Genomic DNA, 26,034 nt, shown 5'->3' on the forward strand with positions numbered 1-26,034 from the left:
ACTTGTTGAGGGGAACAGGGATATCTCTGATGAAGTTTTTTGTTTCTTTTTTGTTTTATGAGGAGTATTTTGGAAACAGGCATAACTTGAGTTAATTTGCAACCTGTGGAAAGGCTTCTGAGGTGAAAAATTAACATTCATTAGCAGCTTTCCATTGGTCTGTGCTCCACTCCAGAAGCCTTTACCTGACTGGTTGGCAGCAGCACCATGGTACCCACTAAGGCCATGAGAAGTATCTGCAATGCTTTATACATTTTATCACCTATAATTCAGGAAAAACAGTTTTAAAAAATATCTCTGCAATTATTGCAGTCATATAGACCTTTTGCCTCTAATTCTCTTTTTTTGAACTGTTACAGCACTGAAAAACTCTCTTTTTCCCCCTTTGTCAGAAATAGTGTGTAGGTGGTCTGCTTTCAGCAGTTCTTAATGGATTGCTCTGACTGGGAACTGTTCAGTCCCAAATCCACATAGCTTCCACAATGTCTCACAACTCTGAAACATGCTTATTTTCTTATGTGGAAGAAAGTCATGGAGGATGTAATATGTGTTTTCTTGTTCATTCATTTCCCTGTACTACCACAAATCACTGCTAAGAATAGAAATGGCCTAAATTTTCAGATTATGAAAGTTTTGATACAAATGCAGATTCAAGTTACTCTACAGTCCTATGCCACTATCACCCCTGTTAGTTTATTTTCAGAAAAAATAATACTAAAATTTAAAATTATAAATAATTTCTTGTTGTGTTTTATTTTTTCAATCTAAGGTATTTCAATAGCTCACATAAAACATTACACGTGTTAAAATTTTGTATTTTATAAGCAAGTCACAGCAAATCTCTGCCTTTTCCAAAAAAACAGGTTTGGGTCTTAAAATTAACAGCAGCCTGAAATAGCAGTTATCCAACCAGTTCTAATTACTAACTTTCTGAAAGCATTTCACAAGACTTTTTGTCTCCAGATATTGTTTCAAGTCCTGTAGTTATATACCTGAACATTTTCAGGAGTTTGTTTTGAAACTCTCTGCAGAAAACAATGAATCTTTCACCTTTTCTTTTCCCCAAAACACCTCACCATCAATTTTCCTGATGTTTTTGAGCTTGGAATGTATTTTCTTTTCCAGATACACATAAGCTGTTTCATTCTATTTATAAAAATATGGTTTTCCATCAATGGTTCTGATTCTGGGACAGGATGGTTTAAAGTAACCCTTTCTTTCAGCAATGCTTTGATTTATCCCTGACCAACATGTGATGCGTTTATGAAGTACAATGTTAGATTAATTTTATTTGTATGTAAAGCTGATGGCAGGAACAGAGAGGGGGGAAGAGGAAAAGGACATATCCAACCTAAACCTCCCCTGACTCAGCTTGATGCTGTTTCCTCAAGATGAACAGCAATGAACAATGATTTTCTACACCTCTGCATTAATTTGTTGCTTACATGGCCTGAGCATTGCAGGATGAGTTGCCCTTCAAGCCATCCTTTACCAGGGCATAAGCCAAATTTCCTTTCTGCATGAGTTCAGACTCATGGGCTGCCTGCAGAAGGGTTTGTCCTTTCTTCATTCCACCAGAAGTTCCCTGATCTCCCTTCCTGGGTAGCTGTGAGATGCCCTCAGAGATGAAAGGTGTGAAAGCCTTTGATCTGAGGGAGCTGCACTTCCCCTGCTGTACAGGCAGACCATGACTACTCCAGGCTGGCAGGAAATGTGTGAGAGAGAGGAGTCTCTGGTACTCGTGGAGATTGCTCCTACCGGCATCTCGTTCCATCAAATTGTGTGAAACACAGCACACACAGACACACACACCCTGCCAGGTGTTCTGAGAGCAATGAGGCAAATATTCCTGTGCTAAATGAAACAAACACCATGAAGAGAGCTTTGGAAGACATCCACCCAGTACTGCTCCCAAAGGAAGATCTGACTTCCAGTGTGTCCCCATGCCACTGAAAATCTCTGTAAGTATCTAAGGAGCAGACTCCACTGAAGAGACCACTTTTTTCACTCATTGATGATGAGAATGTGAATTCTGATGACATGAGGCATAGGTAGGATTGCGTGGCAGTAGCACCAGGACGGGACTGTTCCTGGCTTGAAGCAAATTGCTTCACATTTTTCCTGCCAGTCTGTCAATGTGAGCAGTAATAGCACCCACTGTGGCTTTCCAAGTTTAAAAATTAATGAACACATACCACAAGTGAAATATAAGGGGACCTATGTATCTATATTTCAATATAATTCAATCATACTGATACAATATTTACCTATATTTCAATATTGCTGTTTGGGGTCATGAACAGCAGATTGCACATATACATAACAAATAACTGATTCAAATAATTGTGTCACTTTCTAGTTGTTGAATAGCAGTAAAATCTCTGGACTGACAGCACCTAACACAGGAATGAATGCCTGCTGAAACTGCAGCCTGATTATGACACAACCAATCTGTCTGAGCTAAAAGCTAGGCAGAAAAGTGGAAAAATTGGCATCTTTTTGTAATCAATAAATCTAGCAGAAAATTAACATGTAAAACAAGGATGGATTTAAGACTGTGGGGAAAAAGAAAAAAGTGATTTACCTGCACAAAACCTCTTAAAGTTGCATCCTGACATGAGGATGGCACATTACATTTACTAAAATTAGACTTATTTTTGAATATGTTTCTTCTTTAAAGTGTCTTTGTACCTTCATACTTGCCAATGTTTAGATCGTCTGAGGTAAAATTGAAGAGATTTATATCTATTATAAAAGCTAATGTACAAAGCTACCTTCTGAATAAGCTGAATTCTTAAATACAAAAGTTTAAATCCAGAAATCTATAAACTCTGCCAGTACTTTCTTACAGTTTAGAAAAGTAATATCCTAGATAAGAGGAAGGAGTGGATCTTATTCCATTTCATTTTTCTATTTATTATCTTCAGTTCTAGTACAATAGTTATGATTTACAGAGTCATAAATGCAATCCAATAGGTAGGTATATAAAGCTAATAGGAGCAATATATTTAGGAAAAAGGCTGTCAAGAGCTAGGGAAAAGAAATTCTGGCAACAAGAAGCCAATACCAGTGCTAAATTACTTTGAGAGTTACACAGACTGCTATACAGGATTTTGAAGAATGTGTGAGTGCCTAATTCATAGTGAAAGCTTTCATTCTTCTGAATATACCTGCAGGTTCTTATGTGCTTAGAGAATGAGCCAAAATAACTCTCTGAGCAGGAGAAGGAACAGACAGTGTAGCAGTAAATGATGGTCAGCAGAGGAGCAGCTGCTCTGTAGAGAGATTTTAATGAGAGATGGGGGTCTCTTGAGCCCCCAAAACATCCAGAGTAGGCTGAGAAAGCAGAAGATGGAAGAAACAAACAATGCAGTAATCCAAGGATGAGCTGCATCTTCCACATCTTCCTTTCAACCACCTTCTTGAAATTACACAGGACAACAGACTGCATGAATTAAGAGATGTCAGTCCCCTTGGATTCAAGAGAAGATGTGCACTCTGTAACATAATGAACTGAAAGGACTGTCATGTCCCAAATAAATCACAAATAGGACTAAAAACACCCTAATGGCTTTCAATTAACCAGCACCCAGCAGCACTGCTGCCAAGTCAGGCACTCTCACAAGACTTAGGACTAAGCAGCTGCTTCATATTAGAGGCTGCTAATATTAATCATATTATTTATACTAGGATTATAACAAAGACTTGTCATCTAAAAAGGCAACACTGTAGGAATAGAGAGCAAAACACAGAAAACTTGTGCCCACCAGCATCTGGAAAATGCACATCTATGTAAAAATAAAGAAGTCATTTCTGGATCTTGAACCTACTCCTCTCTCTGACCGGAGAAATGTTTTCCTCTTCTTTGGTATCTGCCTTATCTCTCAATCCTTACAGAGGCAGTCCTTGCTGTATGCCATGCTGCCACCAGCACAGCTCATTAGCTCTCCTCTCTAGGCCACATTTGCCAAGGTGTCAAACATAAATTTCTAATCCATAACCTCCATGCAAGCTGTATTTCCTTCTTCATTTTTGTTTTTCTCCATATTAGCCAAAAGCTTTATTATGGTGCTCATATTATAAAGAAGTCTGGGAGATAAGAAGAGCCTGTCTATCATTGCTCACATCTGCCACCTCCATAAATGACATGGAATGGTTTTGCAAAGCCACAGCTGCCTCTGGTCTCCTGTTCACCATCCCCTGGAGTGGCACTGTCTCAGTGCAATGAATCACAGGTGGGCACTTAGTGGACAATGCCATGCTCAGCCATTTCTTCATCTTCCAGTGCCTCCTTCCACTGATCATTGCAGGCAACAGTCTACTGGGCATAGTTTTTATCCATGTAACCCCAGCATTGTAGAATTTTCTTTTGATAATTCAAAGCCTGATAAAAATCCAACCCACCATTATTATTTCTGCAGTGGTGCTCTAGGCTTTCTCTTCATTATCCTTGCATTATTAACCCATGCCTTCCCCTCATTCAAATTCCATGGTGACTTATAAAACTTGTCCTGTGCAAATAACATAATCACCTCTTCAAGCCATATTAATACATGATGTTGCTTTTTTATCTGCTGTTCCCTCTATTTTCCCACAACTGTGGAGAAATAATGACTTTATTCTTTTCCTCCTAGTTTCACTACTCAGCCCAGTGCTTCACAAATGCAAGCAACAAGCATCATCTCAGCCTCACTTAGGAACCTTTTTCAAGTCTTACTTACAGACCCCCTTGTCCAAGCTCAGGGGGGGACTGACTGACCACTTAAATGCCCATTTATCATTGTCAGCCAAGTGACCTTGTTGCTGTACTTCATCCTGTTTCCCCCTGCATTTCTAGAAAGTAAAAAATTAAACACTAAAAGCATTCTAGTTCAGGGTAAATATAAACCAGAAAGTTAAAATTCATTATCTTATGTCTTCTTCAGAAAACAAAAAATATTTTAAATTTTCCTGCCAGCCTCCAGAGCTGAATTTCCTTTACTAAAGTAGCTTTTTTAGTAGAAAATTGCCAACACACTATTTCAGTAAATGAACCACTAAAAAGGTGGGTTTGCTGTCATTTTTTGCTAATTCTATTACCTCAAACTCCTCCAGTTTAACCCCTAAAGATGTGGCCAAGAAGTTTTGGGGTTTTTTTTCCTGTAGGTCATTATACATTCAGCTATTCTATCATCTTCCTTTTCTGAAAATCCTCAGCCTACTTCTGACATACACCACATCTCCTTACATAACCAGAAGGTTTCCACAATTAGCATTCCAACCCATGCTTTCTTTAAAGATATGGCACCCCTCTAATTCCATTATCCACAGCCTAATGATGTAAATACCCCCAACACTACAAAGCAGAGTTTTCAAAATTACCGTCACCAACTTCACATTTCATCATGACCAAAATATTGTCAAAACCATTATGTCTACCTAAGCCTTAATCCAAAGAAAACTCAAAATATTTAATCCTCTGTGCAGTGCTCCCAATGTACTCAAACCCAGTGCAACCCACAACCACAGTGAGCAAATGCTTCAGGAAAAGACTTGGTGACTAAGAGAATAAATATACCCCACTAACATATCAGAATATAAATAAAGAATAAATAAGAATACATCAAGAATAAATTTAAAATACAAATAAGTACCCCAAATTTACTAACAACTGACATCCAACCAACAGTAACAAAGCTGTGGTAAGAAAAACTAAGTGCTTTTACATGGAAATCTGGCAAAATATCTATTCATTTCCATTCACATTCCATTCACCTAAAGCAAAAACTGTGAATGCAATGGTGGGGTGTCAACCACAGAAACCTAAGGGCACTAACCCCCTGAAAAAAAAATTATACATCTCCTTCCTTTTCCCTTTAACCCCCTTTAACTTCTCCATAAATGCATATTAAAATGAATTATCTGTCCTCTGTCCAGATAACTCCTCCTCTGTATCCAACATCTCCACCATGGCTCCTATCATTTCAAAGAAACAAAATGTCAAAGTAATTTTACAATTACGTATTTATAAGTGTTTTTCATCAATTATCACCTCCAGTGAAGCTAAATATTTATGAAGTTAATTATCTACCAAATAAATTTGTTCTTCATTCCCAATGCCAACCTGAGCTTGAGATAAAATATTCCACTGACATCTCTCTCAGGTTTCACTTCTTGCCCACATTTACCACTGCTGAAGGGTTGGATTTGGGCCATTTTGATAAATTTCTGTGTTCAATGAGACAACCACTGCTACTCATGATTGGACAATTGATTCTGAATCTTCACCTAGAGCCTGGATTCAGAGCTGTCCCAGCAAGAGCTGTTTCCAAAGAGAATGCAGCCACTTTTTTAGCACAAAAGCCTTATTTCTGGAAATAGGTGCATATTTAAAGACAGTTATTATGAATTGAACTTAATTAAACATGAGTCCTTGAACAATTTTAAACAGCATCTCTTTGGAGAGAGATTTGTTGGTAATGCATCTAATTTCCTTCAAAATTAAACTAATTAAACTTCCCTGAAATCCTATGCATATAAACTGTCTCAGAACATTTTTTTAAATGGCAGTTCTTTCTTTAGTACTGCAAGTTTCTTCTTTAAGAAGAAAATAATGTATTACCACAAAGAATAGAAATCTATATTAAAAACTGTCTTTTGTATATCAATCTCCTTTGTGATGGATATCTCCTCTGTTACTTTTATCATCTCTCTTTTTTAAGTCAGCTCATGATTTTCCAGTAGCTATATGGTCATTTATGATAATAGCCTAGAAATATATACACATACACATATATACACACACATACATATATGATGATTGTTTGCAAGAGAATTTTAAGATCAAAGATGAGTTTTGAGAACTGGCAGGGACACTACTTTTGTAGTCCAAAAAGTAATGGACAGATAAATAGGTACATTCAAAATCACAAAAGTTATGATTATTCTGTTACTCACTGTTCAAAGGGGAAGAATAAAATTACCATGCAGTGGGTTTTTTGTTAACAATTGAAAATAGTTCTTTTCATCACATCTATTTATATTCTGGGACTTCTTGACATGGAATGCTGTGAAAGGGAAAAGCATAAAGGAATACTAAAGAAGTTAGACAAATTCATGGAAAACAGGTAAAGGTCTGACAGATATGATGGTCCAAGCATCTGCTAAATAAATCCTCAAGCAAGAGAACTGTTTTCAGTACTTTCAAAACCTGCTGGTTTTGCTCCTCAGTCTATTGTACCAATGCTTGAGGCACAGCAGTACTGAAGCTTGTGATCTGATGGATGAAGGATGGTACCTCATTTATTAATGTTAAGACAAATTTGCTGGTTTTCCATTAGACACAGATGAAGGCTGGTAATTCTTTGTGTAAGTCAAGGGCAGAGGATCCCTCAAACTCATTACAGCTCTATAACAGTCTGGGAGACTTTCTGTTTATTGAATTGATTGATTTCTGCTTTAAGAAAAAATCTAAGAACACATTTTTGCATCACACCTTGGCTTTAAGGTTGCCTCTTTAACTGATAATTCAGAATAAAGTACACTTTGGAGAGGAAATAGTGTAACACTTTCTCTGAATCAAGCTTTATAGCCACCAGCTATTCCAACTAAAGGGTAACCTCACAAGTAGATCCTGTTAGACAGGGGAAACTATACAAGACAGTAAAACAGAAACAAAGAGAAAAAGCCATTTCTGTTCACTGCATCAAATTGAAGGGTCAAAGAAAAAATTAATCCAACAAATATTTAAAAATCATTTCTGAGTGCTCAGAGAACACAAGGCTGTAGCACTTTCACCAGAATGCCATTGCCCTACTGTGGTGATAGTACCGGTCTATAGACCTGAAGACTCATTTATTTGCATTCATTTAGAATAACTGCATCTTGAAAAAGAGTTTTTTTCTTTTTTAAGACTTTTTGCAAGGCCCTGACACACAAACACAAGCCTTCAGTTCCCATTCTGTGTAGGGGTGTTAGGCATCTGAACACAGATGGATTGTAAGCATCCAAAGTCACTTGTTTAGCAAACCAAATGTTTGCTTTATTATTTTCAAGTAATCAAAGAGCACCTGCTTATTTCGTGTCCTAATCTAGTCAGAAACCTGTATGACATCTGTAACACTGCCTTCCTGGTATTTATGATCAGGCCCTGCTGGGTGCATGTCTCTGTGCACCATTGCTGCTTGGGGCAGGGGAAGCTGATAATAAAACAGGAATTGGAAAAGCAGTTTAATGTAAAAATGAGCAGAGTGCAGCCCTGGCCTGAGCTCCAGGTCACACATGTGCTGTGCAGCCCCTCAGCCAGATCCCTGCAGCAGCATTCCCAAAGCCTGGGACAACCTCCCCAGGGTAACTAAAGGACAGAACAACTGAGCTAAAATAGTGCTCCTTGTGAAGGACTTAAAAGAGTCCCAAACCCATTTCTCATGATTCATCAGGTACCTGGTGAGTTCAGGACCGACTCATTCACTGTCCAATTTACCCACTCACTCCTGCTATTTGCTATTCCAGCTGTACTGCTGGTCTCCCAAATGGATTTTTTTTCCCCAGCTAGAATAGTTGCCTACACCATTTGTTAACTATCAAAGTAACAAAAAGAACACTAGATATAAATTGCAGTGTTCCTTAACAGGTTTTTTTTACCCCACCACCCATTTGGATTAAGAAAGTGCCCACCAGAGCTACTGGGAGTCATGTCCTCAGTTTTGATGAGCCATGGGATTTATGCACCCAGAAAGACAGAGCAAGGGAATTGATGGGGTCACAGGATGGTGTTGACTGAAGGTCTATTAAAATTTATGCCTAAAACATGCATTTATTGAAAAAGTAGCCACTGGCATGATTTGCAGATATAGCATGCAAGCAAGATTTAACCCCTTCTGGGGTAAGTGTTAAGTCTTCTGGAGGAAAGTTGTATCAAAACTATGTAGCATCTAAAATACAAGACAGGACTTACACATAGATACCAATAAGCAGATTTCTGAGCCCTGACCCATCAGAGAAAGGAAGGGGTTTTGTATAACCTGTGCTGGGCTAAATGTGCTTAAAGTGCATGGTAACCCAAAGGGTGAGCATTTTCTCTATCCCACAGTCATTGAGTGCTACCAAAGAACAGCTGCTAGATTTTGTCAGATGTTATTCTCTGCTTTATAGGGGATGTGTGGATGTGTAGGGAGGCAGTAGCTCTAGAGTACAACCCTGTGACTGATACTGCAAAAGGGAAGCATGCACTTATTTTATAGGCATGTGTAATTGGATTAAAATTTCTGTTTGATTTTCTATAAAGTAAAGGGCGAGAAAAAATATTTTTAGAAGCAGAGTCTCAGTGGTGAAGTATGTGTTATATTTTACACTGGAGAAATACATTAAACCTTTGTTCTGTGTGACTCTTCAGTTGTTACAAGAAATGTCCTCGAATGCAGAATACAACAGAGCCAAACCCAGCAGCCTTACACCCAGATGAAACTCCTAATTCTGTCTGCCTGTAGGTTGTTATACTTACCAATATTGCAATACTTTCCTGCATAATTTTCTTTGCAATCACATACTATTTTCCCAGTGGAGGCAACCATCTTGCACTCTCCACCATTCATGCAAGGATTATGAGCACAGCCTACAAGGAAACACAACCAATGATCAAACCAAAGGTACAAATTATTCAAGAGAATCAGTCCATTTTAACTTGCTCTAGTGCATCTCCTCTGTGCATATGCATTTGGGGGAAGTTTTTCTTCTTTGTTTATGTCAGAACTACACTTGTGATAAATTAAAGAGAAGGAAACTCGACTGATTTCTGCCCACTAAGGTCTGTCTATTGTTTTCACTGCTATTGGATAATGTCAGCTATTGAAAGATATTATCAGTGAACAATAGGTAAAATGGGGGTGGTGATTATTATTACTAGTGGAGATGGTATTAACATTTCTTCCTCTATAGAGGGTTCTGCCAATTCCAGACTTGCCACTGAGCTCTATTAGAATTTACAATAACATATCTAGTAGGGAGCTCAGTTAAATATTTAAGATCTGTGATTGGGAAGTATTAAGTCCTATCAAATTTCCCAACTCTCGCACGGACTCTCAATGTCCTAGAAAGCCACTGACTCTCCATACTTTAGTTTCCAATTACATAAGGTGGGAATAAAAACACCTATGTATTTCAAAGGGCTTTTATGAAACTAATTCATAGTGTGACTTACTTGTGAATCTGGGCAGGGTAGAAGTTAGCCAGACTGAGTAGCAGAATAGCCATACCAGAGCACATGTGTAGGTGAAGCACATAGTTTGCTTCCCAACATCTCTCCTCCAAATGAAAGGAGCTTCTTCATATGAGTGACAACCCAAAGTGTGTTTCCTGTGCAGGCTGGCAAGGGTCTTGGGCTCCTGGCACCCCCTTAAAAAAGGAGGAGGCTTCATAATGTAAGCATTACCCCTGCCAGGAATGGGCCAAAAATCATGGGGACTCTGGAGCCAATGCAGGCCTTATGGGATCTTGGAGGCAGGTAAAATTTACATGCTGGTAATTCAAGAGTGGGATGGACTTGGGAAGAAACACAGAGGCAAAGCAGCAATATGAAGTGATTGTTGGTGTGCAGGGTGTGCCTCTCAGGCAGGTTATAGTTTTGGAGAAAGAATTCTACCACTTCTCCTATATAATCTGTTGTATATTCTTACATGCTGCAGATCGGGGTTTCATCCCTCTCTAAGAAAACACTGTGTGTCCCTAAAATTCCTCCTAAAATAGTTGCTTCCTCAAATAAGGATGGACACATTGAAGGGATTTCCTGGGTCAGTATAACTGTTCATATCTATAACTCTTGGAAAGGAAATCTAAATCTAAATCTAAAATACTGTCTTTTAGAGAGGGTACGTGAGCTTCAAGGGCAGCACTGGGGTGTGTAACACCTCTCAGGCTTTGATACCCTCACTGTCCTTTATCATCACTCCATGCAGAGTTACAGCTGTGGTACAAAACAGTGCCTTACTTTTGTGTTCCACACGGCCACACTCCATCTGGCCATGCACACACGTGCACTGCTCCACTGCTCCTTGTTGGACTCTTGACCAGCTCACACCCACATCAAAGAATTCGTAGAGGCTGGTGTCAAAACATTTCTCTGAAATGAAGTTTTACAAACAACACAAGCTTTCAGATGTTATTTCATGCAAGAAATGGCATCACAATCTCTATTATCATTCCCTGCTCATCCCTTTTTTCCTGTTGAGCAGATCCATGTTTGTTGACAGTTCTTCTCAAGCTAGCCAGCCTCCAGAGTGTGGAGGCACTGAGCCAGTAGAGCAGCAGCTCCAGGAACCTCAAGACAGAGGTGGCTTTCTCCTAAAGCCCTATGAACAGGACAGCATCACTGTCCCCAGCACGTGCATGTACATAAGGAACAAGGCATCACCTGAAATTGTGCTGTTTTTTCATGTCTCTGTGCATTGCCTACCAAATATTAGTAATTCCCAAACATGTAAGGGATATTTAAATCTTAAAAACAGCAAAGGAAGAGGCTTTTTGTGTTTCCCATGCTCAGAGCATACTTGGATTTATAATTGCACAGTCAAGCTATTTTCAGTTGTCCTGTCAGGAATGGATTGTCTGTCATAACCATTTAGAAATCCACCTACACAAACATTCATGCTGCAGTGGTCTCTCCCATCACAACAGCACCACCTTTTCATTAAGCAAACATTAATGAGCTCTACTTACTATTCATATTTCATGTTGTAACTCTGGTGGTAGAAGATACTTACTCAGCTGACAGTCCTCGCCTGTGAATTCCTCAGGACAGGTACAGTGGTACATCCTGTGGCTGTGAGTGAGAGAACAGGTCCCTCCATTTTGGCAGGGGTTGTCTGCACAGGGATCTGGAGGAGCCACTAAGAAATTGTTGTTAATAAGTATGGTATAAGTCATGCTTTCTCCTTTTGGCTCCATGAACCATTTTGGTTCCGTGCTCAGTGGGTTTAATACCATCTACTAACGTAAAACTAAGTTTGTCCAACCAATTGACAGCGGGTTTGTGGAATATAGAAACATATTTATCCAGCTTTTAAAACCCATGTAGTAGATCTGAACCACGTGGTTCTGAGCTGAACCTTCATGCCCCAAGACTAAGTTGTCTGAAGGGGACAGGTCCAGGCACACCTGGAGTCCCCAGAGCTGGCTCTGTGGTGAGGAAGAAGACGGGCCAGGTGCCCACAAGATGGAGCTGTGCCTTTACACTGGGCGGGGAGGAAGGCCGCGGGGAGGAAGGCCGCGGGGAGGAAGGCCGCGGGGAGGAAGGCCGCGGGGAGGAAGGCCGCAGCACTGCCCAGCCTCTGCCACTGCCGGGATCATGCATCACTTTCAAACTGCACAGAGGACAGCCCTGGACAGAAGGATCTGCCATGGGATTTTGGATTATGTCTAAAACGAATGGACAGCTGGAACCAAGGGAAAAATTATAAAGCAAACCACAAAGCACATTGTCCTGGGGTGACATGATGATGCTTGTATCCCCATTTAAACATCCAAGGAAATCACACCAAGAAAGATGAAAAATGGACCAGTCTAGCATATCTCCATTCACTGGGGAATTTTCTGAATGATGGGAAAATGTGGTGGGAGAGGAGTTGGGTGCCAGGACAACTCATGCAATAGAAGCTTTACTTGGCAATGTGCAATGTAAAAGTAGTAAGGGTCTTGCTGGTTTCTGATTTCAAGCAGTGCCAAGGGACGTATCTCCCCTGAAGTTAACCAACAGCATGATTACATCTGCTCCAGAGTTGGCCCAACAGCTTGTCTGCATTCAAATCTTCCTTTTCAATGCTAGTCAAACTCTGCTACACCATCTCCAGGGTGACTCAGTCCAGGTGCTCCTTCAGCTAGACAGTGTGTCCTGAGCATGAGATGCAACATGCACAGGCACACACGAGCAGGGCTGAGGTGGAGCACAAAGGCTGCATCCTGAAGTTTGCTACAGCAGGGTAAATCTGAGCTTCCCCTGCAGGGATCAAAATATTTACTTCAGAAGAGAGTGATGTAATTCCTATCAGATAGCAGGTCTGGGTGTATTCACTGGGAGTTTCAATCCAGGATAACATCAAGGGAAAGCAAGTTAAGTCAGTGACATTCCTACTCTTCCTGCTCTTGAAGGTTATGAAACTTCTAGTGCTGTAATGTTTCCTCAAAGGAAAATCCTGTATTTCCTATTCCCACTACATCCAAACCATGACCTGATCTCCAAGCCATCTTCTACTGTAACAAATGTTCAAGAAATTTCTTTGTACCCTTGTTAAATCTGGAAAAAGCACTTCCACTCATTTATTTCTTTCTCAATCTGTTCGTCACTACATCCCGCCCACCACTCCAGTCTGACCTTCCAGGCATGTTCTGTGTTGCTCCACCTCTTTCCTGGAGTCCAGGAACAACTTCTGCTCATAAGCAGATGGACACATCTCAGTTCCCAGTGGGGAATCCTGCCCACTATTAACTGTCCTTTAACTGGGGAGTGCCAAGTCCACACTTTCTCAGCACTGTCTAAAGCATCCTCATGGATGAAACACTCCATGCTTGCTAGCTCTCATCTTGACTGCAGCTTCACCTCTCCAAGTCTCTGCTGATTGAGCAGCAGCCTTGTCTCACCTTTCTGTCCATATTTTCCAACAAAAACTTTGTTTCTGTCACCCACCTTCCTCAGAGCTCCTCCTGGGATGATGTCTCTTCCTCTTGCCACCCCAAATCACTCTTCTATTTCTTTCCATATCAGTCCAGAGGGATCTTAAAAATACTGCCTGGCAATTTTCTCCCCCATGTTTGGGTCTCCCTGGGGGTTTGGCCACTTGTCCAAGATTTCCAGACGTTCAGAGAAGCAGTCCTACCAGACTGCCCAAAACCTGGAAGTCCCATCTATAGGGGCATTTCACATTTATGGACATTTGTACATATATGCAAGCTACATGTGCACAGCCCACGTGTGTGCAGTACTAACAGCTCCCTCCAGCAGAAACTTCCCACCCAGGCTTCACTTCATCCTAGAGATAAAGGCTTCTTGATTAAAACTCCCCCTTGAATTTGGCAGATGTATTTTTCTGAATCAAAAAAGTGCTTGCTTAACACTGATTTGTAAGCACCTCCAACATTTTGAAGCTGACTTATCACATACATGTGGTATTCTTGGCCTGGAGAGAGTTTGTGCTTCAGCCTTTGCTCTAAAGAAGCTCCTTCTCCATGCCAATGGATACACTGCTCACCAACCTCTTATGGCCAAAGGATACTCTCTCCCTGAAATTCAATGTTTTCTTATTATTCAAGAAAAAACACCAAAAGATTTCATATTTTAGTGGATATTTTTAAAAAGTATTATTTTACACATTTTAGAGGTCAGCAGTGTTCAGTTTGACTGCTTATTTCTTCCACAGCAGGCAAACTTTCCTTCTTTTGCTTCAAATTCCCTTCATCCATTATGTTGCTTTTCCTTTCAACCTCATCATAAACCTGATCACTTTAAGCTATGGTTAATGATCTGTTAAACATTTCCCAAATCAAAAAACTGTTCCTAAAAAAAAACCACCTAAGTAGACTTATGTTTATAAATAAAATAACAGCCAAAAAATTTTCATGTATTTTTTTCAAATTCTAAATGCTTCCAGAAATAAAGGGGTTATTTTTATTTTGCAACAGCCAGTGGTGATCTCTTCCAGCTACCCCATCCTTTTTTCTCTTTCCTTTCTCACACATATAAGTTTGTTTGTTTTGTTTTTTTTTAATTTGTATTTTAAGCTCTGGAAAGCCACTGATGAATAACTAAGTGCAGCCCTCATAACCTGACTCTTGTAAGCATGAACTGCCCATAAAGTCTATGTTCATGTCTGGCACACTTGCATTACAAATTTGTATACATTGCTGCTTAGTTTGGGGCTAGGTCACTGGCCTCTGATCTACTGTTAATCTGTTTTAAAGCCAGGCTGGAAAATAATTTAACGTAGCTACATTTAAAAAGGTGATGCTGTGCACTGCTTAATTCTAGACTGTCAGCGTGATTCAGCTAATTTGGCTTTTCAAGTGCTCTGGTAGATTGCAATCAGCTTGGCAATGAGACTCCTGACACTGTGGAGAACTTCCTGAAAGGGCTTGGTGGAAAAAGCCCTTCATTTGAAAGTGGGAAGTGAATATCTAAGGCTATTGGTCATATCCTGCAGACTACATGTGTCTCATTTGAAAATAGTGAGACAGCAAAAAGAGGAACATGAACAGAACTAGACACAGATCCAAAAAACGCCTCAGGGGCATCAAGTTTTACTAGTTCAACACCTGATTTTTCAAGCTTGTCTGTATGAAATTAGAATTTATATATATATATATATACATATATATATATATATACACACACACATACATATATGTATATACACACACATACATATACATTCTTTATAAAATGGGTTTCCCCAGCACCCACCTCATGGAGCCAGGGATACAGAGATAAGCAAAAGCCAGTCACTGGGAGAGAGCTGAGGACAGGGATGCATATTCCCAGGTGAACTTTCACCCCATGTGTCAATTTAAGTGACTTTTATATGTAAAGGTGACTTCTTTGCCACAGACCTTGACTTCCCCTTTTAGACAGACTCTCGCAATGAGGTAATTGTAACACTGGAGTGTGGTGACCACAGGAAGCCACAGAGCTGTTCAGCCAAGTAATCCTTTCATTATCCCTCAGGACTCCTGCAATGAACATGTCTGGCCTCTTGTCTTCTCTGACACAGCCCAAAGCTCAAGGAAGTCTGGGTTTGAAAACTGCTCTTTCCCATGAGATCTCAAGAAAGGAAAGCTGGAAGTGATGGCTGTGTGTTGTACAGGGTGTCAAATGTTTCTGTGCCTTCTAAAGAAATTAACTGGTCAAACAGACAGAAAATGCAGCTGTGTAATTTAGGGAAAGCTAAAAGGTACATCCAAGCCATGAGGGAGGAGAAGATGATCACCTTTGTGTTTGGCTCCAGAAGGAGTTTAGATTTCCATGCTGGCATTACCATAATTTCCCTCCATGGCTTTGAGTTAGTCAGCAGAGAGTGAATTAAAGGCTGTGTGATATTCACAGTCTAATGCTATGGCTGTGCAGCGTCACAAAGAGATTATGGAAACAGCTGATGTGGAGGCTTGCTTCAAAATAAATACTCAAATAAAAGTTGCACTGAAGGCACTGCCCCTCCTTCCTGCAGGTGGCAAAGTAGGAATCAGGTACCTGGAGCAGCTCAGCCAGGGCCTTACCTGAGTGGTCTCTGGGCAGCAAATCACAGTGTCCCCACTTCCTGTCCCGGTCAAAGTTATGTGTTGTGGAACACCTGAAAAGAATCAAAGGTGCAGCTTAGTGCATCTTTAAATAGCCTTAGTTCACATTTAAACACCCTGGATGTCTGCACTGAAACTACAGGGCCTTCACACTCTGGTGACAGGGAAATTCATGCTTGGTTTTTTTTCTAATTAGCATCAGTTTCATTCAAATTGTTGTAAGAGCAGAGGAAAAAATATGCTTCCTTTTGTTAAAGTTGCTCTGCTCCACTTGTCTCACATTAAAAACATTAAAAATAAGATGTAAATGCAGGACCTGGGATTTTCAATGAATCCTTCAGAAAAACCCAACATTCTTCCTATTTCTGGGGTTAGAAAATGAAAGACAGAAATAAAAAACAAAACCAAAGCAAACAAATAATGTCTTCTTTACTTATTACAAAACAAGCAAAACAGGACCCAGACCATTTTTGATGCCTGACAGTTACTGTAATAATCTGTGGAGGCAGGAGACTGTCTACAAAAGGACTTCTCTCTGACTTTCAGTGACAAGCATATTTCACCCTTTTCAGACTCAGTTCCTTTAAAGCATTCTTATTTTGGAACTTGCAAGATGAAATGAGGAAATAACTGACATGGTGGTGATTTCCAAAGGCACAGATAAGACCTCTCCTTTTTTGAGAGCAGGGGACAGAGTCCTGCACCCCCTCTCTGGTGGTCTCTTATCTCAGTCTGCTATCTCAGGCTCAGAGCACCCCAAGCAGCACAGAGCTGCTATTCCTCTTCTGCAGGAGCAGATTTGGAGGCTTTTCTGAGGACACACAGGGAGCACATGGCTGAACTAAGGCTGCACCTTGAAGGTCCATGCCCTGTCCCAGTGCACCATCCACCAAAACATCCTCCCTAGCCAGTTATAATGCAGAATAATAGATATCAGCCACATGACATTAGAAGGCACTGGAGTTTATTTAATGTGCCTGATGATCTATTTCCATTATGCCTGGTTTTATAATTCCTTGAGCAGTTGTGTGATCAAATTTTTCACCCCAGGACGTCACAAGCTAGACTGAAATTTTATTGTAGCACATGTCTACATTTTAACTGCCCTATTTTCCTTTTTAATTAGATGCTATGTGGTATTTAAAATGCATAATTCCTATGGAGCATCTGAATAGGCCATGTATATTAAGTTGGGTGACCTCAATTATAAAAGGTGCACTAAAAGAGGTGCTTGGTAGTCTGGTGCAGATTAACATGGCACATGCTTAAAGAGGCTCTTCTCTCACAGGAATTAAGGCTGATGCAACTGCTGGGAGCTGATGGAAATTCCTCAAAGATCCTTCTGTGGGAAGTGGATTGTGCTTTCTTTAAAGGGTGGTCTAGTATGCACAAGAATGAAGATGAGAAATGAGTTCAAAGTGTCCTCAGCAGTGCTTGTGTCACTGTCCAGCAGCAGCCAAGTTCTAATCAAAGAGGAATCTCAAAATTTTCCATCTTAAAAGGTTTTTTTGTTGTCAGAGACCCTGATAGAGGCTTCTCCTACCAGCTCTCCACAAACCACTGGTCCTCCCACTTGATGCTCTCCCTGGCCAGTCCTTCCCTATTGCCTTGCAGTGACTACAGTGAGATTGGTCCCCCCTTGTGATGCCAAGCTGCCTCCTCAGTCCCAAGCTCCTTGCACAGTGACATAATCCTTTTATATTTTCCACCACAGATCTCACTCTCTGTGAGAATCTCAGCTCATCCTCAAAGCTATTTCACTTGTCTCCCTCCTTCTCTTTCAAAAATGTTTTGTCTGATTGGAGCTTACCAAAAATGAAATGATGACGTTTCAGTCTTCTGGAATGTTACCTCCAGCAGCCAAACCAACCCAGTGGCTTTATATCTTTATGCTATTTGCAAATGCACCCACACTCAAAATTTATGGGATAGCAAATATCTTTACATCAGCTTGTCATATAAAATTGCTAATATGAAAGTGAAAACATAAGGACAGAGATACTGAACTAATTATATCAGAAAAGTCCACTACACGGGATTGATTTAAATAACATTTTAAATCCATAGATGGTAAACAGCATGGGAATGGGCAAACAAAAGATGAGGCCTAACTGGCAAGCAGGGTCAATGGAAAGTAGGCTGTTTTTCCCACCAGGAGCATAGGGAGCCCAAACAATGGGATGTTTGGAGAACAAGCAAAGCCCCAGGCCCAAGGCAGGCAGGTGTAAGCAAAGAGCTTTGCCATCACACCTGGTGTTGTCACTGTGTTGGAGACTTGGAGGTTGCCTGAGACTTTTTTAGGTGTTGTCCTGACCATGAAACATGGCTTGACAGACTTGGTCTGACAACACCAGACCAACCACTACCAGCTCCAGGAAAATTCAGAACCTGATGCCTGCCATCTCCCAGCTCAGCCCACAGGTACTTCTCCTTCCCAGGGCTGTCACAAACTCCCCATCCTGTAATCCAGCTGGCCAAAAAGCTTCCTCTGCACTGTTTTCAGTCTGTGGCCAACACATCAAAAGTTATCTTCTTGTTTCCAAGGAAGATAAGATCATGTCCTTCCTACACAGACCTCAGCTCACCCTGGCACAGGGGCCCTGCCCCTCCAGAACTCAAGCACAGGATAAGGCTCCTGCAGGGCATGAGTCAACACCTTCCCATCTATAGCCAAAATCTCAGGCAAGGTCTGCTCCTGCCATTCCCCTGGAGCAGAATCTGAGGAACCCATCCCACGCTGGGACACAGGACAGGGTGCTGCAGCTTCCCTGCAGCCACAGCTTGGTCCAGTTCAGACCATCCTCCCCTTTTGCTCTCACCAGTGTTCACTGCACCCCCATTCCGTCTGTCCCTACACTGCTTTGTCTGTCTGGAGGTACCAATGAAACTCAGTAGCAATTTCAGCCTTTTTTTTTTCTCCTCAGCACAAAAGGAAAATTTACATCTTTAGCAAGATATCACGCAAGATGTAGTAATAGGCCACTAAATGGAAATTTAAATGATAAATATCTGATCTATTGATCTTATAAACAGATTATAATTAAGGGGAAAAGCAATAGAGAATGCTGCTAAAGGAAGTCTGTTATTTAAATAGTGCAATCATTTTGTCTTCTTTCCTGTATCTTTATAAATATTTATTGAAAATACAACTTGTTTGTTGCTCTCAAAGTAGGGAGAGCTTTCTGTGGTCAGGAACAGATTTATGTTGAAACACAGTATCTGTGTCATATGCAGTATGAGAAAACATAAATCTAAAGCAAATTTGAGTGGGATTTAGCCCGCACTGTAAAGTCCTGCCTGTAGTCCTGACCCAAAGTGTGACTTGAAGACTGAGGACATGAATTTAACACATAAGTCAGGGCTCTCCTGGTTGGGTTTCCTGGAGTTCAGAATTCAGCAGCAGTTTGGACCCAGCCTCCCATCATCCCTTCCTAGCAGCTTGCAGGAGGCAGGAGCAGGAAGGGCACGAGCCTTGCCCTCACCTGGAGCCCTCCAGGTCCCTGGGATCAGTTATTCAGCGTAAGGCCAGCCTGGGCTGGTGCCAAGTCACACAAAAAGTGCACAGAGCAGGTTTCCCAACTGCTACTCAGGGCTCTTTTCCTGGCATCTCTGTGCCTGAAGTCACACATTAAGTTGCTTTTAGCTTATGAGTGATGAGCAAACACTGGTCAGAAGGTCACCCATAGGGTGAAATGGTCTGTCAAATCCAAATAACTCCAGCTGTCCTCTTCCTTGTCTCCCTGCTTGTAAATGGCTTTTAAAAAGTCAGAAGCATGAGAGCAAGTTGTTCAAGGTCAGCTCTAAAGTGTGCTTTAACCTTGGACCACATCCATTGACAAGTTTTTCCATTTCTGTGCCCTAACTGGCTAAAAACAAATACACAGTGTCATGTATTAACAGGATCCCTCTTAAGCATTGCATGAAATTAAGTGGGTACTAAGGTCAAACTCTTTGTGACTAAAGTTCAAAGACAGGATTCAAACTGGTAAATTATTCCAGTTCCCTTTCTTCAGTTAAGATAGTCTCAAATTCTTGTTTCCTGGAGGCTTTTATTAGCTGGGTTTTATCAGTGGTTATTGGGGAAATTCTGAAGTGGTTTCCTAGCCTGAAGCTGGGTGTCTATTTGTGCAAACAGGTTTGTTTTGTGTTGTTTACATTACACCAGCACTTACACTTGAAACAGATGTGTCATCAGAAAGGCACCAACAGATCATGAAAAAATGAGACAGTCCAGTATAAAAAATGAGAGTTCTGCCCTGCCTGGGCAAGTAAAGTAAACTCTAAAATACTATCTCTGCCCTGAAAACAGGCAAGTGTTTGCTTTTCACTTGGCTCATCTGGGCATAATTTTCACATTACTGGTACCCACATATTCTCTGTTTGTTGCCTTTGATTTCAGTTAATATATGCCTATCATATGAGTTTGTCTGCAAAGTTTATCTTTTTTATTCAGTGCTTTAATTCAGTAGGGTTCCCCCCTGACTGCTCCTACCCCAAAAATGGATCATGAATACTTCTAATACTTTCTGCAAAAGTAAAAGAGTAACCTTTGCCCAAAAGAAGGCAAAATGGCCTTAAACACAGTAGTAGAATAAATCATTAACCAACAAACAGGAGTAATACCTCACTTCTTAGTACTGCACTGCCCAAAGGGGTTCTGGTGCCAATCTGGATAGAAATTAGAGAGATGGGGGTGGGGAGAAAACAGCTTTCCCCAAAAATCAGATGGTCTCTGCTGCAGTACAAGTACAGCCTATACAAATCCAACAGCCCCCTAACCAAGAGTCCTCTCCTGGAGGAGTCTGTGTCTCCTTTCTCCCTCAGCAGAGAAGTTCTCCCAGGGTCATTCTATCAGTCCTGCTTTTTCTGTACGAGCTCTTGTCAGCCATGTAAATTGCAGTTCCAATGGGCAGGGCAGCAAGGAGGCATTTCTGCAGTTCCTGAGCCTCCTGTGCTGTGGACACCCAGGGCCAGGGCTCCCCTCCCCCTGAGCACATCCTGACCCGAGGGCCACGGCCATCAGCAGCAGAACTGCACCTTGGGCACAACATCCAGCCCGTGTTAATGACTCCAAAAGCACGATTAAAGCACTAAAAGGATGACATTTCATTTGAATGCTGTTTTCATTTATGAGCAATGTCAACTCACCATTTCTTTCTGGAAAATAAATTTGATAAACACGTGTGATAAAACCTTCCGCCAAACCGGAAAGGAAATCTGCATAAATGTCCATCCTCTGTAAACACTGAAACACAAATATAAAAAACTCATAATGCAGCTGAAAACCAAACCACGAATTATATTATATACTATTATATGAAATTATGAAGATAGATATCTGCAAGTTTTTCAGTTGTACTCTGGACTCTGTGTCTCTGCAATGTCTAGTGCATAAGAAGAAGCTTAAAATCTTACATAATGACTGAATCAACAAAGATTAATGGACTCTGCAGTGGAACAAAGATCTCAGATCATTTCAGTTCAAAATATACTGCCACTTCTGGTACAGCAAATGCCAATTATATCCATTAATTGCAATTATAATTTCTAATTATGGAGTATTGTAATGGCATATTAAAGTAATTTCTGAAGTTGTATCCTTTCAGGCTCTATATCATATTGTAATATCTGTTTAAAATAATTAAGGAACCAGACAGTACAAACTGAAATAGAAAGAATCAGGAGGAAGAAGTTTTAAAGCTTGAGGGTAGAGAGAAATTTGATCATAAAACCTTCCCTTTGGGATAAGCAAATTCCTTACAAGAGGGGAGAAACTGATGGGACCAGTATCTAAAAAGGGCAAGTTTTATATTTGCCACATCAGTGATGGCAATCTAAGGAAGGGTGGTGGGAGTTTAAGGAAGGCTAGTGGGAGTCTATCAGGAAAAAATCCTTCAAGATGAGTCTTGATAATGAGAGAGCCTGAAGACACAAAAGACAATGAAAAACTGTCAGAGCTTATTTAACCATTAAACTAAAAGTAATCTGTTTTGAAATCCCAAAGTCTGAATGGGAAGCCAACCAGTGCCGTAAGAGAGAAATGGGGCATTCAACCCAACTGGCAGCACAGCACATTTTCATTTCTCAGAGACAATGTGTGACTGCTCCTTGTCCTGAGCTTACCCCTCCCATGATGGCTGGGGCTCCTGCACACTCTTACAATGTCTGTTAACTCCCATCATCTCAAAGAGCTGCTGAGGTCAGTTATTGGCATTACAGAAAAAATAACTTATCCCTGTGGTCCAACCTCTTCTTAATCAGTTGGGATTGTTGTCACTCCATCTGCCCTAACTGCCTCCTTCTCTAGCAATATGAAATAGCCTCTGCCATCCCCTTGTCAACCCTATTTTCATTCTCTGAACTAATTAAGCAAATGTTGCAAATGGCAACTTTCTCTGTCTCATACCTCCCAGTACAAGCAGGCAGGAGAGTTGTGAGAATACATCCCCATTCAGAAGATACATTGCATCCCAAAGGCCACTGTTATAACCTATAAAGCCCAATGGCCCAATGCATGTAATCTTTAACAACAAAAGCACAGGACAAGAAAAGCTTTAAAAATAGAAACTGCAACACTCTCCCACAGCCAGGATGTCTGATCATTGGGGTGCCACTAGAACAAATGCAAACCAGAAAGCTGCATGCAACTCAAACCTTCCTCCCACAGAGAGATCAAGGGCCAGGGTAGAAACTGAACCCGTACATACAAAGAGTTAATGTGCTTGAAAGTTACAGGGCAGCTGCAGCTCTGATTAAAGGTTGTTGCACATCTTCAGCCACACCACCTTGTGAAATAATATAAAGCCATGCCAGCTCAGACAACTCAAATCCCATCAGCACCTTCCCATTAATCTTGCACCTGAAGGAAAATTACCTGAGATTCCTGAGCTAATCTCAAATTCCCCTTTAAACAGAAATTAATATTGGCATAACCATTCTATAATCCTTATTCATGTTGAAACAAGGAAAGGCTTCCTACCAGCTTGCACAGCACAGATACAGACAGGCAGACCATTCTTACTGTCATGAAAACTACTGCATTTGACTTGGTACCTTGTGCGTGAGGGAACCCATGCCTTGAGCCTCTTCCTGCCCCAGATCTGTAGTGCTACAAAGAGAAAAAGAGAATGTGGATTGGAGACACAAATTCACTCTGAGAACCATACTACTGGTACAAAGCTACTTTCCAGGCTGCCCTGAACTTGTGTTTCTCCCAATGCTTCTGAGAAAATCTTATTATTTGCTTCTGATTTTTGGTGGGGCACAGGCTGGTGAAGGAGGGTAGATACACGTTGACTCTTGAAAGTGCCAGCTAAACCAGGAAAACCCAGCACAACACAACAAAGGCCAAAGCTCTGCTCCATTTTATCTTTCTATTGCCAAGGGACACATCTCCTATTTCTCTCAGCAGGAAGAATACATGCATTCTGGGGCCAGCTCACAGTTACAAATAATATCCCAACATTTGCCTTTTCCTGCTATTTAACTGAATGCCCCCAGGGCATTAGTTACAAAAGCAACTTCTAACTGTATTTGGGTTTGCCAATCAGCAAGCAAAGAGCACTAGCTGAGCTGATTTTAAGCCACAGGAAATAATAAAAAGAGAATAATACACATAAAGTGCTGCTGCCACCAAAGGTGCTGGCAATTGAACTATAGCAAAAAAAATATCACAAAAGCAGTCAAAAAGCACATATCATGAACATAGAACTGGACAGGAGACATAAAAGTGAGGGTTAAGAAAAAGCTGTTGCTAAGATATATAGAGAAGGCTTGAACAATTCTGAGGAAATAACAGTTTTTGCACTCTACACAGATTCTGCCACCACCAAGCAAGGGCTCCAGCCAGGAATGATCTTTACCTTGAGCATGGGCATTCCTCTCTGCTCCCTCATGCAATATCTGAGGACATACTTTTGTAATTCACTGAGATAGTTGAGATTAGCACCATCTAAGTATATCTGAGCTAGTTTTAACCCAGCTAGAGAAATAAGGCTGATCTCAAGGCCCCAGCGCTGACCATAAGGCAGCAGTGAACTACCTGCCCTGCTAGCCCATGGTAGATGCCAGGCTGTGGTGGGCTTTAAGCAAACTAGCAAATTCAAACCACAGCCTGTTCAGCAGTGCTTCATGTGCTTGGCAGACATAGCCCCAGAAAAGACAAGACACATAATGCAAACCACCAAGGGGTTTGGCATGGAAACAAGTCTGAAAAGAAGAAGATAGCCACCTAAGCTGGCCTGCTCAGTTACAGACTGCAGTACTGTCTGGCAGTGGAGCACTCTCCCTCCATGCTACTGCAGGTACCTGCTTGTGTCAACACTTTTCTGAGATATGTTTTTTAAGGATTTCCATTTTTGTGGTCCTTCCTCACTTCCCATTCCTCCTCCATAGCAAGGCATGGATGTAAGCAAATGCTTCAAACAGAGAAAGGTGTAGCACCAGCTGTCCCACAGTCCCCCCCACAAATGAGCACTTATAAACTGTCTAAAGAGCTTATAAACTCCTCACAAACTGTCAGCCTTCATCTGGCTCATCCCTGTTGTGTTCCCTTTGGATCTCCCTTTCTCTGGGTCTGTTCAGTGGCTTCACTCATCCAGCCCCAGGGCAGCCTGGTCCTGCCAGGTATCCCACAGCTGATCCATCACTCAGAAAGAGAAGAATCACTTACCATCCTTGCACAGTCACTGCTCAGACTCAGAGCCAAGACAACAGTGAGGGGAGCACAGACTTTCATCCTTGCTCTCCTCTCATGAAGGTTTTGCCTGGCAGAGGAAAACTTCCAGGGCTGGGCTGAAGCAGGAGGGTGAATCAGGAACAAGCTTTCACAAGGGACTGTGATTTACTTGACTTTAAGGTATTTTAGTTTTCTAAGTAAGCAGAGCTGTTATCATTGTTAATCATTAATGTCTTTGTGAGTAAAAGGGAATGCCCCATAGGGAGAGACTGTCCCTACACCACCAGGAGTGAAGAGTTCACAAAGTGCCTGACCCTTGGCGATGGTCCCTGCTGTAATCAGCAAGCACTGAAGAGCAGCTCCAGAGAAGCTGATCCAATGTTGCTTATAACTAGAGCTGAATGTTTCCCTTCTTTCTCTTCAGGAGCTGATTAAAAGCATGGTACAGAAACAGCAAGGAGCTCCAAGCAAGCCCACTCAGGAGATGGCATCACATTGCAAAATATGGACCAGATCAATGCCAATACCAAGGATTACTCATTAACAGATGGTTACCTGCCCAGCTGTGACTTGTAACAGCAGCCATCCAGCAACAGACTGGGAAAGTTTAAAAAAGAAATGCACATTACTCTGATAACACATTTTGTGTACTAAAAAGCTCCCTTCTGCCACCACCTGAGCAAAGCCATCTCTGTTTTGTGTCTGTCTGAGATAGCTGCACTGCAGAATCATTTCTCCTACAGATGCAGAGGGTATTGCTAAAACTGAGATTTCACCAGAGCAGTCTATTTCAGCCCCACCTTGCCCCACAACCAAAATCCACAGGTTTGTCTGGTACAACAGTGTCTGTGCTCGAGGCTTTTGCCATGTCCTGTCAATCAGGGACCACACCTTCTCACACCCAAAATCCCCAGAGCCACAACAACAGAAGGAATACCATAGTCCTTGCTTAAGTTGTGTGCTGCCCTTTGAAGTTTCACCAGCACAGCTATGGAAGGGATATGATTCTTTTAAAATTTTTTGACCCAACAAAGCCATGGCAGTAGGGCCCAGTGGTGAAGCAGAGCTATCCCTGCACAATTTTGACATGATGGTTTATCATG

General features: G+C 41.3%; 1 protein-coding gene across 1 annotated transcript in view; it reads right to left on the reverse strand.

The window, feature by feature from the left end:
* Positions 1-25,799, reverse strand: part of HGFAC (HGF activator) — a 41,127-nt gene extending 15,328 nt beyond the window's left edge. Inside the window, exons 1-8 of the mRNA XM_077176639.1 lie at positions 25,732-25,799; positions 23,308-23,362; positions 22,661-22,775; positions 21,403-21,499; positions 16,234-16,307; positions 11,736-11,849; positions 10,964-11,095; positions 9,482-9,592 (exon numbers count right to left, since the gene is read on the reverse strand). Of these exons, the coding sequence (XP_077032754.1) occupies positions 9,482-9,592; positions 10,964-11,095; positions 11,736-11,849; positions 16,234-16,307; positions 21,403-21,499; positions 22,661-22,775; positions 23,308-23,362; positions 25,732-25,799 (766 nt within the window). The remainder of the gene's footprint in view (positions 1-9,481; positions 9,593-10,963; positions 11,096-11,735; positions 11,850-16,233; positions 16,308-21,402; positions 21,500-22,660; positions 22,776-23,307; positions 23,363-25,731) is intronic.
* Between the last annotated feature and the right edge of the window lie 235 nt (positions 25,800-26,034).

Source organism: Agelaius phoeniceus, chromosome 4, assembly GCF_051311805.1.
Source record: "Agelaius phoeniceus isolate bAgePho1 chromosome 4, bAgePho1.hap1, whole genome shotgun sequence".
In the NCBI taxonomy this organism is placed as follows: domain Eukaryota; kingdom Metazoa; phylum Chordata; class Aves; order Passeriformes; family Icteridae; genus Agelaius; species Agelaius phoeniceus.